General features: G+C 49.8%; 1 protein-coding gene across 12 annotated transcripts in view; it reads right to left on the bottom strand.

The window, feature by feature from the left end:
* The window catches only part of Atg7 (autophagy related 7), a 241,271-nt gene that overhangs the window by 208,559 nt on the left and 18,804 nt on the right, over positions 1–13,908 (bottom strand). The window contains exon 1 of one of the 12 annotated variants that reach the window (XM_052174574.1): positions 13,491–13,570. The exons of 8 other annotated variants lie outside the window; for them this stretch is intronic. Coding sequence is in view for 1 of the 4 variants with exons in the window: in XM_052174567.1 (XP_052030527.1) it covers positions 11,140–11,168 (29 nt within the window). In the remaining 3 variants the exon portion in view is untranslated. Of the gene's footprint in view, positions 1–6,826; positions 6,883–11,139; positions 11,181–13,490; positions 13,571–13,908 lie in introns of those variants that run through there. 3 more of the 12 variants (XM_052174567.1, XM_052174572.1, XM_052174571.1) reach the window with 3 other exon arrangements.

Genomic DNA, 13,908 nt, shown 5'->3' with positions numbered 1-13,908 from the left:
GAATCACTAGGGGTGGGCTTTGAGGTCTCAGAAGCTCAAGCCAGTCCCAGAGGCTCCCTGTCTCTTCCTGGGGCCTGTGGATGGAGATGTAACACTCTCAGCTTCTTCTGCAACACCATCTCCCTGCACACTGCCATGCTTCCCACCATGATGATAATGGACTGAACCTCTGCAACTGTAAGCCAGCCCCAATTAAATGTTTTTCTTTAGAAGAGTTGCCATGGTAACTCTTCACAGCAATAAAACCCTAAGGCAGGATTTCACAGAGGAATCAGCCTCATAGTACATGAATTCTTCCTGCCTTTCCTGAACTCCTCTTGCTCCTGTCCATCCTCTTTCAAACAAAGACTCGGCATGTCTTTGTGACCCTCGACTGTCATAATCCTCCTGCCTGTCTCCTGTGGTGGTTTTACAGATGGGCATTAGCCTCCAAGCCCCTGACAACACACTGTCTTTCCCCAGATTAGAATTAAGTGCAAAGGGATGGACAAGGCTTAGAAAGAGTGGGTGAGGAACAACAGGGAAAGAAGAGCCTTGGCTGATAGGTGTAACACGGTGAGGCAAGAGGCTGTGGACTGTGGGGAGGACACAGGAAATGGACAAGAGCATCTCATAGTCACTTAGGTAGCATTCAGACTTTGATGGGGACACAAGAGTGTGACTGTAGGAAGAACGCGATGTCTTCTAGGTCACTGGCAGGGCTTTAGGAAATGCTAAGGCATGTGTGCCCCTTCCCCACACGGCTGGATCCCCTGAGGACAGAGACTTCCTTTCCACACATACTCCAACCTACTGAGCAGATGCCAGGTCAAAGGGCGGGGACTAGGTAAAGGTGGGGACACCTAGAATTCTGGGGTTGGACCAAGAAACAGTGAACAGGCTGGGTGGTGGTGGTGGTGGTGGCGGCGGCGGCGCACGCCTTTAATCCCAGCACTTGGGAGGCAGAGGCAGGCGGATTTCTGAGTTCCGGATTTCTGAGTTCAGCCTAGTCTATAAAGAGTTCCAGGATAGCCAGGGCTACACAAAGAAACCCTGTCTCGGGGGAAAAAAAAAAAAAAAAAAAGAAATAAAGAAAGAAAGAAAGAAAGAAAGAAAGAAAGAAAGAAAGAAAGAAAGAAAGAAAGAAAGAAAGAAAGAAAGAAAGAAAGAAAGAAAGAAAGAAAGAAAGAAAGAAAGAAAGAAAGAAAGAAAGAAAGAAAGAAAGAGAAAAAAGAAACAGTGAACAGGACTTGTCTAGCCCATCATGTACATGGAAATTCATATTGTCTCATCTCACCCAGGACTACACAGTGAGCTTCAGACTCTGGAAGACAGAGGGGAAATCAGGAGGAGAAGGAGGAAGGCATCAGTGGATTTCACTTCCCTGGAGAAGGAGGAAAAAGAAGGCCAACTGACTCTAAGTCTAACGTCAGAGAAGGCAGGTACAATGAGACCTTAGGCAAAGGACTCAGCCCCCAACATGAGTCTTGTCTTCGTCCTGTCCTCAGTCAGGCCGGCAAAGCCTACCTCTTTTCTCAAAACTCTACTGCCTTCTCTGGAAGCCAGTGATTCTGACCAGCTGCCACCTGGATCACTGCCACAGAAGCCCGACAAGTGCTCAGGTTGGCCTGCCCTGTGCAGTGACTTAGAGATGACAGTCCACACCCTCCTTGCTTACAGTTCTTCAGTGCCCTACTTCCTATCCCAACACGTTCAGAGTAAAAATCCATGATCTAGCAGGCAAAGGTGCTTGCCCATAAGCCTGACCGCCTTTGCTTGATTCCCCAGGAGTCACGGGGTGGAAAGACGGAAGTGACTCCTGTAGGTTTTCCTCTAGTCACTATGCTGCACCCGACCCCACAATGACATTGCAAAAGTCTCCAAACTTCCTAGGCAGCAGTTCACATGGGCAGGGCTAAGTGGGCAATGTTCACCTCATCTTCCCCTCATGCTCTCCTGATACTGGGGTCAGGGCCTGGTGATGTAGCTCTGCCTCTGGCATCCTTGACCCTAATCTTAAAACACATCTAATAATTTGTCTGGTTATTTATTTGCTTTATATACTTGCTTTATTTTCATTACAACTAAAACCATCGCACTGCTAGGTTAAAGCAGCCACTCAAGCAGTCGGCCAGTCCCGAACTCTATGCATCTTAGTGAACATGGTTCAGAGTGGCTGCTCTGAAGCTCCAGAGTTTCTTCAATTAGGGTTTTACACTTTCACTATTACACATACATACACACACACACACACACACACACACATACACACACGATGCGGAAGAAAGAACTATGACAGAAACTACAAAAAAAACAGTGCTCTATCTTAACTTTTGTTTTCTGGGACAAGGTCTTCTTATGGGGCCAGGATGGTCTGGAAGGTGTAATCCTCAGGCCTCAGCCTTCCAAGAAGAGGCATACGCCAACAAGCCCAACTGGGAAATATCAACATTTTTTTTAAAAAAATTTTCTATAAATTCTATATTTTTATCATATTTTAGCTTGGGAGGAAGAAGTAAGCACGCCACAGTATGTGAGGGGATCAGAGGGCACGCTCTCACCTCCACTATGTGGGTCCTGTGGCTCAAACTCAGAGCATTAGACTTGGCAGCAAGCACCTCTCCCCACCAAGCCTTCTTGACGACACAGCATATTCTTTTATTAATTTACTTGTATCTGCTATAAAGATGGAACTCAGGGCTTCATGCAAGATGGGCACACACCGGTCCTATCCTCCATATTCTATAGAGGACCCTGAAGTCCAGGAAGTAACTTTCAGAATTGTGGTATTCATGCAATGTCTGAGCTTAAAATGGCACTGCCTCAGGGCTATGCATAATGTGGCTCCTACTTCCCAGACACCTTTCAGCCTGCAACTCCCCCATAACTCCCTTCAGGCCATGCAGTGTCACCCAGGTCCTAGTTCTTATTGCCTGCAAACCCTCTTCATTTGGAATACCCTGAGTACGGTTTCAAGTGGGTCCAACTTTTTGATACTAGAACACTGTACACCTATGAAGTTTATACTGTCCAACTGTGTAATCTAATGTTTTAAATACATTTGCAACTTTGTGTTGGGCTGCATTCATAGCTGCCCAAGCCACGAACAACTCCAAGGCCACAGAATGGACATATGTGCTAGACCCAGGATAAAGTGCTAGCATGGTGGCTGTGTATCCCCAGCCTGATTTGTCTGCAACAGGGAGTCTTCCTCCCTCAAACCTCTGCAAGTCTCTTGCCAGATTGCCACGAGTCAGCTCCTGGAGGGCAAGGATGATACACACATCCCTCATCTTGGTACTCCCAGACTCTGGGTCTGTGGAAGGCACTAGGCAGATGCTAACTATCCATGCTTATTTTCTTTAATGAGATACTGGCTAAGGATAGAAAAGGATTCCTCTGGACTCCCTGCCCCCAAAAGCATTTCTCTGTGTAACTCAGGCTGTAACTGGCCTTGAACTCAAGAGATCTGCTTGCCTCTGCCTCCAGAATGCTGGGACGAAAGGTATGTGCCACAATATTGGCCTTCAGAAAATGAATCTTGAACCTGTGGTTTTGTAATAAAACCCTATCCTCAACTCTCTAAAGGGTTTCAAAAATCATGTCACATGAGGCCACACAGGAGTTGGCCACAAAAGCTGGAAGACAGATGTTCCAGGCAAATGAGGGTAGAGCTCTCTGCAAGACACAACTGTAAGCAGTGCAAGAAAATTGAGGGACAAAGTTGGGATGAAGACAGTTTTCATTGTTTGGTTGTGGTGTAAATATCATGTCCTCAGAGTTCATTCTTGTTCACCATGTTCTCAAATAGCACCCTCATATCCAAAAAGGAATAAAATGGCTCCAGGTGTCCACGTTGCTCTCCATCCTGTTACCTGGGTTTTTTAAAACCAGGATGTGAAGTACCTCCCATTCCTTAGAAGTATTCTGTTACGAACTCATGTAGCCCAAGCTGACCTTGACCAAGGCATGCAGCTGAAGATGGCCTTGTTCCTTGTCCATTTTCATGTGTGTGTTGTCCATGTATGTATATGCATGTTTGCATTACGTGAGGGCACACGTGCATAGGGGTGCACATATGTATGTGCACATCCATGTGGAAGCCCAGGTTGAAGTTGGGAATCCTCCTCCATCACATTCATTGTTTCATTGAAGCACTCTCTCAATCAGATCCAGAACTTATCAATATTCTATATCAATAGTCTAGCTAGCCAACTTGCTCTGCACAGCCAGTCACCACCTTCCAAGGCTGAAATTACAGACAGGGCACCAAGCCTGCCTGGTATTTATGAGGATTCTGGGACTCTGATCCTTGTGTTTGCATGGCATGGGTTAGCAGCTAAAACATTGCCTCAGGCCTCAAATTTGAATTTGTTTGTTTGTTTGTTTACACAAAGCTTCATAAGGCTTCTACTTGCTTCTGGTACTGGGATTAAAGGATAGTACTACAGCGCCTATCAACAGCTTGAACTCTTTTGTTTTCTTAAGTCAAGGTTTCTCTGAATAGCAGTGGCTGAACCTGTAATTCATTCTGTAGACAAGGCTGGCCTTTAACTCAGAGATCCATCAGAGTGCTGGGACTAAACTGGGCGGTGGTAGCGCACACCTGTAATCCCAGCACTCTGGGAGGCAGAGGCAGGCGGATTTCTGAGTTCAAGGCCAGCCTGGTCTAGAGAGTGAGTTTCAGGACAGCCAGGGTTACACAGAGAAACCCTGTCTCGAAAAAAAAACAAATCTACTCTCCCCCTTTCCCCAAAAGACAAAACAGAGTGCTGGGACTAAAGGTGTGCACCACCACACCTAGCACCTTTAACTTTTTTTTTTTTTCACCTTTAACTCTTAATCCTTTTCTGCCTCAGCTTTCCAAGGATTCCCAAGTGCTGAGATTAAGATAAGCACTAGGGCGGTGTTGGCACACGCCTTCAATCCCAGCACTTTAATCCTCCCATTCGGGGAGGCAGAGGCAGGTGGATTTCTGAGTTCAAGGCCAGCCTGGTCTACAAAGTGAGTTACAGGACAGCCAGGGCTACACAGAGAAACCCTGTCTCAGAAAAAAACAAAAAACAAAACCAACAACAACAAAACAAGATAAGCACTACCACCTCATTTAAAGTGTAGAATTGACTGACACTTTAGGGTATGTTATTTTATCTTTAGGACTTACAAAAAAGCCTGCTATACAATAAGCATTCACATATGCCTTTTATTTGGTATCTATGCATATTTGTTAGACATATACCAGACACTGTTCTGTATATTGGGATTTAATAATACAAGTCTTGTATCACAGTAGAGCTGACTACGGGTAAAGAACTAAATGTATTTAGCTACAGAGGGGAGAGGAAGGGAATCTAGCAGTTTCCAAAGTTGCACATGGGGTAACTAAAAGCAAGTATGACTCCAATCAGACAATGAGCTGTGACTGCAAGCCACAGTCCTTAGATCCTCACATGATTTTTTGAGTAAGAACTGGGTGGGTGAAGGCAAGCTGGAAGCAACAGGAAGGAAGTCATGAGCTTTCACAAACCAAGGCCAGTGGCCAGGGGTCCAAAGGGAGAAAAATGTAAACAATTTATCAGGCAAGAAAAAGCCTGAGGCAGGGCTCTCAAGTCTACAAGGTCTGTTTACAGATAAACGTGGGTTTAAAAAAATATAATAAAAAAGACAAAGTCAAACCAACATCAAAAGCCATCAAATTAGCACATTTGAAAGGGAAGGCACATTTGTGACCAGGATTTAAAAATAGAGTGCCTGGGACGGGAGTGAAGCTGTGAGTTGATGACTGAGTATTGCCTAGCATGCAGGAATGCCAAATCTTCCAGCACCAAAAACAACCAACCAAGCAACCAAACAGGTATAGTGGTACAGGTACACACCTATAACGCCAGAACCCGAGGAGGTGGAAGTAGATGTATAAAATCCAAAGGCCAGCCTCTGCTTCATTGAATGTTCAAAGGTAGCATGGGGTACATGGCATTCAGTCTTAAAATATAGAATTAATTTATACTGGAAAGCTGACTCGACTCAGTGCTTACAAGGACCTGGGTCGGGTTTCCAGCACCCATATTAGGCACAACTGCCTGTATCTCCACTTCTGATGGGATTTGACATTTCTTGTCTCTGGAGGCTTCTATGGGTGCCTATACTCCTGCGACCACACATACATACATGCATTCATAGTTACAAATAATTTTAAAGAATTAAACAAAATTGCATACGCAGACGCAGATCGAATTCAGTCTCATCTCAAACTCAATTTGGCATGTGCTGGTATGGTAATTGAACCCAGGACCCTGGAATGCAGAGGTACTGCTCTGGGACTTAACTACACCTCATGCCCCCTTTCCAGTTTGCAAAAGGGTTTGTGTCAGATTGCCCGGGGAGGTTCTAAATTAGCAATTCGCTTAACTCAGGTTCCCTGCGGCTGGGGTCACCGCTCTCTGCGACCATGCCTGGCTCTGAAACTTTCTGACAAGTGCATTTGCCTCACCAGGCTGATTTCCTATAAAGCACTAATTTGTAATATCTGGGCCCTTTAAGGGGATGCAGAACTTCTAGTAGAAAAGATTTAAAGGAAAAACTATGTCCTCTTCATACGTCACAAGATCACAGACCAGAGTGAACAAGTTCACTCGTGGCCCGTTCACACACCGCAAAGACAGCACTTCGCAGAAAGAGCGAACAGAGGCGCCTCCTGATCCGGAGATCGCAACACTCTCTGCCGGGGTACGAGGGGCCCGAGTATAGACAGGTGAAGATTATTGCAGACCAGTCCAAAACCACCCTCAGCTTTCCTAAGTAAACACAACCAGCACCAGCGCCTGCTCGGCAACCACGACTTACTTACCGCCGCTGAACTTCCGGCAACCACAGCCCCTGCCTCTCCGCGCGGCCCAATGACGTAATAACTCAGCCCACACAAACGCGGAAGCGCTGTGCGCATGCGCACGTTAACATCAGAAAAACAACAACAAAAAAGGGACCCTACCAATGCGTTGCAGGGGGCGTAACCTGGAAGACCAACCTGTAAAACTTGGGATTTTAGGGAAGATTACATTTTCCTGCAAGTGACTCTAGAGTACTACGGAATTACTGTCTTTATTATCAAATTCCCAAAGTACTTCTAGAGTGCAGGTATTGAAACAAGGTTTGTTTTTATTTTTTTATTTTTTGCATTTTAATTTTTTTAAATAAAACTGCATAGCCATGGCTGTTCTGGACCTGTATGCATACATCAGTCTAGTCTCAAACTAACAGTGATTACTTACCTTTGCTTTCCCCCAGTGATGGGATTAAAAGCTTACTCAACCTTTCCTCACAAAAAGCTGATTTGCATAGGGAAAGCCTAAGACAGTGGAAAACCAAATAGAAGCGAAATATATCCCCCAACCTACTGTGGACAGCAACTTCAGTGACTATGAAATCACTTAAGAAACCTCTACGAGCCAAACGGGAGTGGCACATCATCTTTAATGTCTTTAATCCCAGCATTTGGGAGTCACGGGTAAGTAGATCTCTGAGTTCTGGAACAGCCAGGACTACAAAAAGAAACACTATCTCAAACAAAACAAAAACAAAAAAAAAAAAAACGAACAAAAACCTTACTACTGGCAAAACATGGGAAAATATTTTTTGACAGGATAATGAACATGATAAAATGCTCTAGCTTGGGGGAGTCTTGCACATAAGGAGCGACTTCCTTAGAGATGGGAGTGTACTTGACATGATTTACTTCTACAGTCCAAGATGATAACAGCAAAGACAAGCATCCTGATACTATATCACCATTGCTGAGATGACAGCCCATGGAAACCTTTCCTGGCTCACACTGCCTTTAGAGTGAGTGCCTCTAGGGACTCATCATAATAAGATGGACTATTTATTGATTTTTTTTTTTTTAGATTCACATTTTTCTATTTCCAATGGATAACTACAAGATAAATGCAATTTGTGTGTGTGTTCGTGTGTGTGTGTGTGTGTGTGTTTGTGTGAATTGTGTGTGTTATCCAGGCAGCTCCCAGGTCTCTTGGCATAAGGAGAACCACAAAAGGCCCCCCCAAAGAAGTAGTGAGGAGATAGCACAAGGTTTGAGAGGGTGGGAGCCCCAAGTTAGACACTTTTTTCTTCTGTGCTAGAGGCCCATGTCTGGCTGTTAGGCTGAGAGCAGCTCAAGAGGAGAGAGACTTAAGGAGTCAGGGCCTCTCCAGCAGCTTGAGGCCAATTCAGATTTATTGCCAGCGATCCGTCCCCCACCCGGGTGATCCCAACAGCCCCTCCTGGATAGACTTGTGGAACCTTGAGACAGTGGCCCTGCGAGGATGTACCAGGTCGGCGAAGGGGCATCAGATGCTGCTGCCTTTTGGGCTTGTGGGGAAAGGGAGGGGAGAGGGCAGGCCTCTAGGCAGAGGTCTCATTTCAGGACCAGCCAGAAAGCAAGACCCACCAGTCCCTTGAGCCCTGTCTTGCTCTATCACCAAGGGATAGGGTCATCCCGACCACTGTTTTTGGCCAGAAACAGGGCTCAGGAGGAATCAGCATTCCTGCGAATTGGGAGGCTCTTGACCCAAGGAGATGCCTGGCACTTCCTGCATTGGTCTAAACCTACAGTCCTTGGGCAACACAAACCCTTTGATGTCAACCTGTTACTGTCTATCATCCACCTAGAAAGGCTGGCCAGGGCCGCCCAGTGCGGCCCGCTCTTCCTGCTGTAAAGGAAGGGCCAAGCTCTGCCTGCCCATGCCCTGCACCTGCCGAGCCTCCTTTCAGCCTTTCCAGCACTGAAGGCGGACAGGCCTACCTGGAAGTGCATCTGAGCCAGGGGGACATGGTGCACTGCACTAGCCTTGAAGTCACACAGTTGGCAAGCAGGCCGGCAGAAGGGCGGGCAGGCTAGCGGGCAGCCCTGCTCTGTCTTCAACCAGGACACACCCCATTTGCCTGGGTCTCTACAAAGACTAGATCCAGGGCGGGCTGGAGTCCCCCAGCTGAACTGGAAGGCTCTCCTTTCTTTTAAAAATGTGGGCTCTTGGTCGTGCGCATGCGCACAGGCGCCAGGGAAAAATGGGTCCCTAGCACCTAGCTGAGAGGGGTGTAACTCCAGCCTGCTGCAGCCTCTGGCTGAGGCTTCTCAGGAAGGTGCTGCAGTCCTGCTAGCGACCCCCGAGGACCCCAGCACGACTGCCTTCAGGCTCAACTGGGACCGACGGACTCTGCAGTGTCAGGTGGACATTCTGGAAGGTGTTGTGCCCTTGAGTTTTCATGGATTCCACTCTTACTGGTGGTCTTTTTTCTGCAGTGGCATGGTTCTCGCGGGAAAGGTGGATGCTCCTTGGCCTCCACAAGGCAGGCAACTCACAGGGTGTCACTTTCCTCAGCCTCCCCGAGCTGAAATCCAAGGCACACACCACCTGGGAGTTGCAACTCCAGGGAGGATGCACCCCAAAGAGACACTCAGTGCGAGAGGCAAGGCCAGGCAGTGACAGTGTCAGCAATGCCCCCTTTCTTGGTGCCACATGACCACTGCACTCCTGCTATACAGAGTAGACAATCAATTTTCAGGACCTACTGTGGTCCTGAACCCTGGCCCACTCTGCTACTAGGACTTAGTGCACTCTCCTTTCCCTGGAGGCCACCACCAAATGGGGCCTACCCGGGCAACTGGAGGGCACCTGTCAGGATCTAGTCCTCTATTCTCAGCTGCTAGACAGTTTCTTCCTAGGAGCACCCCACGCTCAGATTCCAGGCTGTATCTTGCCAGAGGTGCCTTCAGCTACAGCTCCAGGGAGTCATTGTCCTAGGTGAAGGAACAATACAGGGACACACCTTTGGCATCTCCAACTCAAGCAAGACTTCCCAGAAGCTAATGGTCCAGTGGATGAGATTCAGGACAGACAGGGCTCTGCATAAAGCTTTGAAAACAAGGGTCGCTGGCTCCAAGAGCAAAGGCCTTGGAGCCCAAATACCAGTGAAACTTCTGGCTCAGATCCAAGAGATGCCATCAGACACAGGGAAGGGGCTTCAGGCTGGAGAGGAGGAGTGGGAACCTACGCGAGTTTGGAAATCAGCAAGTCTACACAGTCAGAGGACTCAGGATTCAAGCTTGCTACAGAGGGTGCAGGCCAGTGTCCAACTGCTGCCCAGAGGTCATCATACAATCGGAGACAATCCAGAGGAGGGCAAGGATGTGTGGATGACTGTCATTTTTGATGAGCCGTTTGTGTGTGTATATTGGGGTGTGTGTGTGTGCGTGCGTGTGTCTGTGTGTGTGTGTGTGTGTGTGTGTGTGTGCAAGTGCACTTGTGTGTGTGTTTCTGTGTGTGGTTGCGTGAGTGTACCTGTGTGTGTGTTTGTGTGCATTGTGTGTGTTATTCGGGTACTCCCAGGTCTCTTGGCATAAGGAGAACCGCAAAAGGCCCCCCCAACGAAGTAGTGAGGAGATAGCACAAGGTTTGAGAGGGTGGGAGTCTCCAAGTTAGACACTTTTTTCTTCTGTGCTAGAGGCCCATGTCTGGCTGCTAGGCCGAGAGCAGCTCAAGAGGAGAGAGACTTAAGGAGTCAGGGCCTCTCCAGCAGGTTGAGGCCAATTCAGATTTATTGCCAGCGATCCGTCCCCCACCCGGGTGATCCCAACAGCCCCTCCTGGATAGACTTGTGGAACCTTGAGACAGTGGCCCTGCGAGGATGTACCAGGTCGGCGAAGGGGCGTCAGATGCTGCTACCTTTTGGGCTTGTGGGGTAAGGGAGGGGAGAGGGCAGGCCTCTAGGCAGAGGTCTCATTTCAGGACCAGCCAGAAAGCAAGACCCACCAGTCCCTTGAGCCCTGTCTTGCTCTGTCACCAAGGGATAGGGTCATCCCGACCACTGTTTTTGGCCAGAAACAGGGCTCAGGAGGAATCAGCATTGCTGCAAGTTTGGAGGCTCTTGACCTAAGGAGATCCCTGGCACTTCCTGCATTGGTCTAAACCTACAGTCCTTGGGCAACACGCACCCTTTGATGTCAACCTGCTTCTGTCGATCGTCCACCGAGAAAGGCTGGCCAGGGCCGCCGAGTGCGGCCCGCTCTCCCTGCTGTAAAGGAAGGGCCAAAGCTCTGTCTGCCCATGCCCCGCACCTGCCCAGCCGCCTCTCAGCCTTTCCAGCACTGAAGGCGGACAGGCCTACCTGGAAGTGCATCTGAGCCAGGGGGACATGGTGCACCGCACCGGCCTTGAAGTCACCCGGTTGGCGGGCGGGCCGGCAGGAGAGCGGGCAGGCTGGCGGGCAGCCCTGCTCTGTCTTCAACCGGGACCCACCCCCATCCACCTGGGTCTCTGCAAAGCCTAGATCCAGGGCGGGCTGGAGTCCCCTAGCTGAGCTGGAAGGCTCTCCTTTCTTTTTCAAATGTGGGCTCTTGGTTGTGCGCATGCGCACAGGTGCCAGGGAAAAATGGGTCCCTAGCACCTAGCTGAGAGGGGTGTAACTCCAGCCTGCTGCAGCCTCTGGCTCATGCTTCTCAGGAAGGTGCTGCAGTCCTGCTAGCGACCCCCGAGGACCCCAGCACGACTGCCTTCAGGCTCAACTGGGACCGACAGACTCTGCAGTGTCAGGTGGACATTCTGGAAGGTGTTGTGCCCTTCAGTTTTCATGGATTCCACTCTTACTGGTGGTCTTTTTTCTGCAGTGGCATGGTTCTCGTGGGAAAGGTGGATGCTCCTTGGCCTCCACAATGCAGGCAACTCACAGGGTGTCACTTTCCTCAGCCTCCCCGAGCTGAAATCCAAGGCACACACCACCTGGGAGTTCCAACTTTAGGGAGGATGCACCCCAAAGAGACACTCAGTGCGAGAGGCAAGGCCAGGCAGTGACAGTGTCAGCAATGCCCCCTTTTTTGGTGCCACATGACCACTGCACTCCTGCTATACAGAGTAGACAATCAATTTTCAGGACCTACTGTGGTCCTGATCCCTGGCCCACTCTGCTACTAGGACTTAGTGCACTCTCCTTTCCCTGGAGGCCACCACCAAATGGGGCCTACCCGGGCAACTGGAGGGCACCTGTCAGGATCTAGTCCTCTATTCTCAGCTGCTAGACAGTTTCTTCCTAGGAGCACCCCACGCTCAGATTCCAGGCTGTATCTTGCCAGAGGTGCCTTCAGCTACAGCTCCAGGGAGCCATTGTCGTAAGTGAAGGGACAATTCAGGGACACACCTTTGGCATCTCCAACTCAAGCAAGACTTCCCAGAAGCTAATGGTCCAGTGGATGAGATTCAGGACAGACAGGGCTCTGCATAAAGCTTTGAAAACAAGGGTCGCTGGCTCCAAGAGCAAAGGCCTTGGAGCCCAAATACCAGTGAAACTTCTGGCTCAGATCCAAGAGATGCCATCAGACACAGGGAAGGGGCTTCATCCTGGAGAGGAGGAGTGGGAACCTACTCGAGTTTGGAAATCAGCAAGTCTACACAGTCAGAAGACTGAGGATTCAAGCTTGCTACAGAGGGTGCAGGCCAGTGTCCAACTGCTGTCCAGAGGTCATCATACAATCGGAGACAATCCAGAGGAGGGCAAGGATGTGTGGATGACTGTCATTTTTGATGACCCGTTTGTGTGTGTATAATGGGGTGTGTGTGTGTGCGTGCGTGTGTCTGTGTGTGTGTGTGTGCAAGTGCACTTGTGTGTGTGTTTCTGTGTGTGGTTGCGTGAGTGTACCTGTGTGTGTGTTTGTGTGCATTGTGTGTGTTATTCGGGCAGCTCCCAGGTCTCTTGGCATAAGGAGAACCGCAAAAGGCCCCCCCAAAGAAGTAGTGAGGAGATAGCACAAGGTTTGAGAGGGTGGGAGTCTCCAAGTTAGACACTTTTTTCTTCTGTGCTAGAGGCCCATGTCTGGCTGCTAGGCCGAGAGCAGCTCAAGAGGAGAGAGACTTAAGGAGTCAGGGCCTCTCCAGCAGGTTGAGGCCAATTCAGATTTATTGCCAGCGATCCGTCCCCCACCCGGGTGATCCCAACAGCCCCTCCTGGATAGACTTGTGGAACCTTGAGACAGTGGCCCTGCGAGGATGTACCAGGTCGGCGAAGGGGCGTCAGATGCTGCTACCTTTTGGGCTTGTGGGGTAAGGGAGGGGAGAGGGCAGGCCTCTAGGCAGAGGTCTCATTTCAGGACCAGCCAGAAAGCAAGACCCACCAGTCCCTTGAGCCCTGTCTTGCTCTGTCACCAAGGGATAGGGTCATCCCGACCACTGTTTTTGGCCAGAAACAGGGCTCAGGAGGAATCAGCATTGCTGCAAGTTTGGAGGCTCTTGACCTAAGGAGATCCCTGGCACTTCCTGCATTGGTCTAAACCTACAGTCCTTGGGCAACACGCACCCTTTGATGTCAACCTGCTCCTGTCGATCGTCCACCGAGAAAGGCTGGCCAGGGCCGCCGAGTGCGGCCCGCTCTCCCTGCTGTAAAGGAAGGGCCAAAGCTCTGTCTGCCCATGCCCCGCACCTGCCCAGCCCCCTCTCAGCCTTTCCAGCACTGAAGGCGGACAGGCCTACCTGGAAGTGCATCTGAGCCAGGGGGACGTGGTGGACCGCACCGGCCTTGAAGTCACCCGGTTGGCGGGCGGGCCGGCGGGAGGGCGGGCAGGCTGGCGGGCAGCCCTGCTCTGTCTTCAACCGGGACCCACCCCATCTACCTGGGTCTCTGCAAAGCCTAGATCCAGGGCGAGCTGGAGTCCCCTAGCTGAGCTGGAAGGCTCTCCTTTCTTTTTCAAATGTGGCCTCTTGGTCGTGCGCATGCGCACAGGCGCCAGGGAAAAATGGGTCCCTAGCACCTAGCTGAGAGGGGTGTAACTCCAGCCTGCTGCAGCCTCTGGCTCAGGCTTCTCAGGAAGGTGCTGCAGTCCTGCTAGTGACCCTTCCTCTGGCTCATGCTTCTCAGGAAGGTGCTGCAGTCCTGCTAGCGACCCCCGAG

The sequence above is a fragment of the Apodemus sylvaticus genome, chromosome 2, assembly GCF_947179515.1.
Source record: "Apodemus sylvaticus chromosome 2, mApoSyl1.1, whole genome shotgun sequence".
Lineage (NCBI taxonomy): Eukaryota > Metazoa > Chordata > Mammalia > Rodentia > Muridae > Apodemus > Apodemus sylvaticus.
Note: the sequence above shows the minus strand (reverse complement) of the source record. Positions and strands in the feature narration are given on the sequence as shown.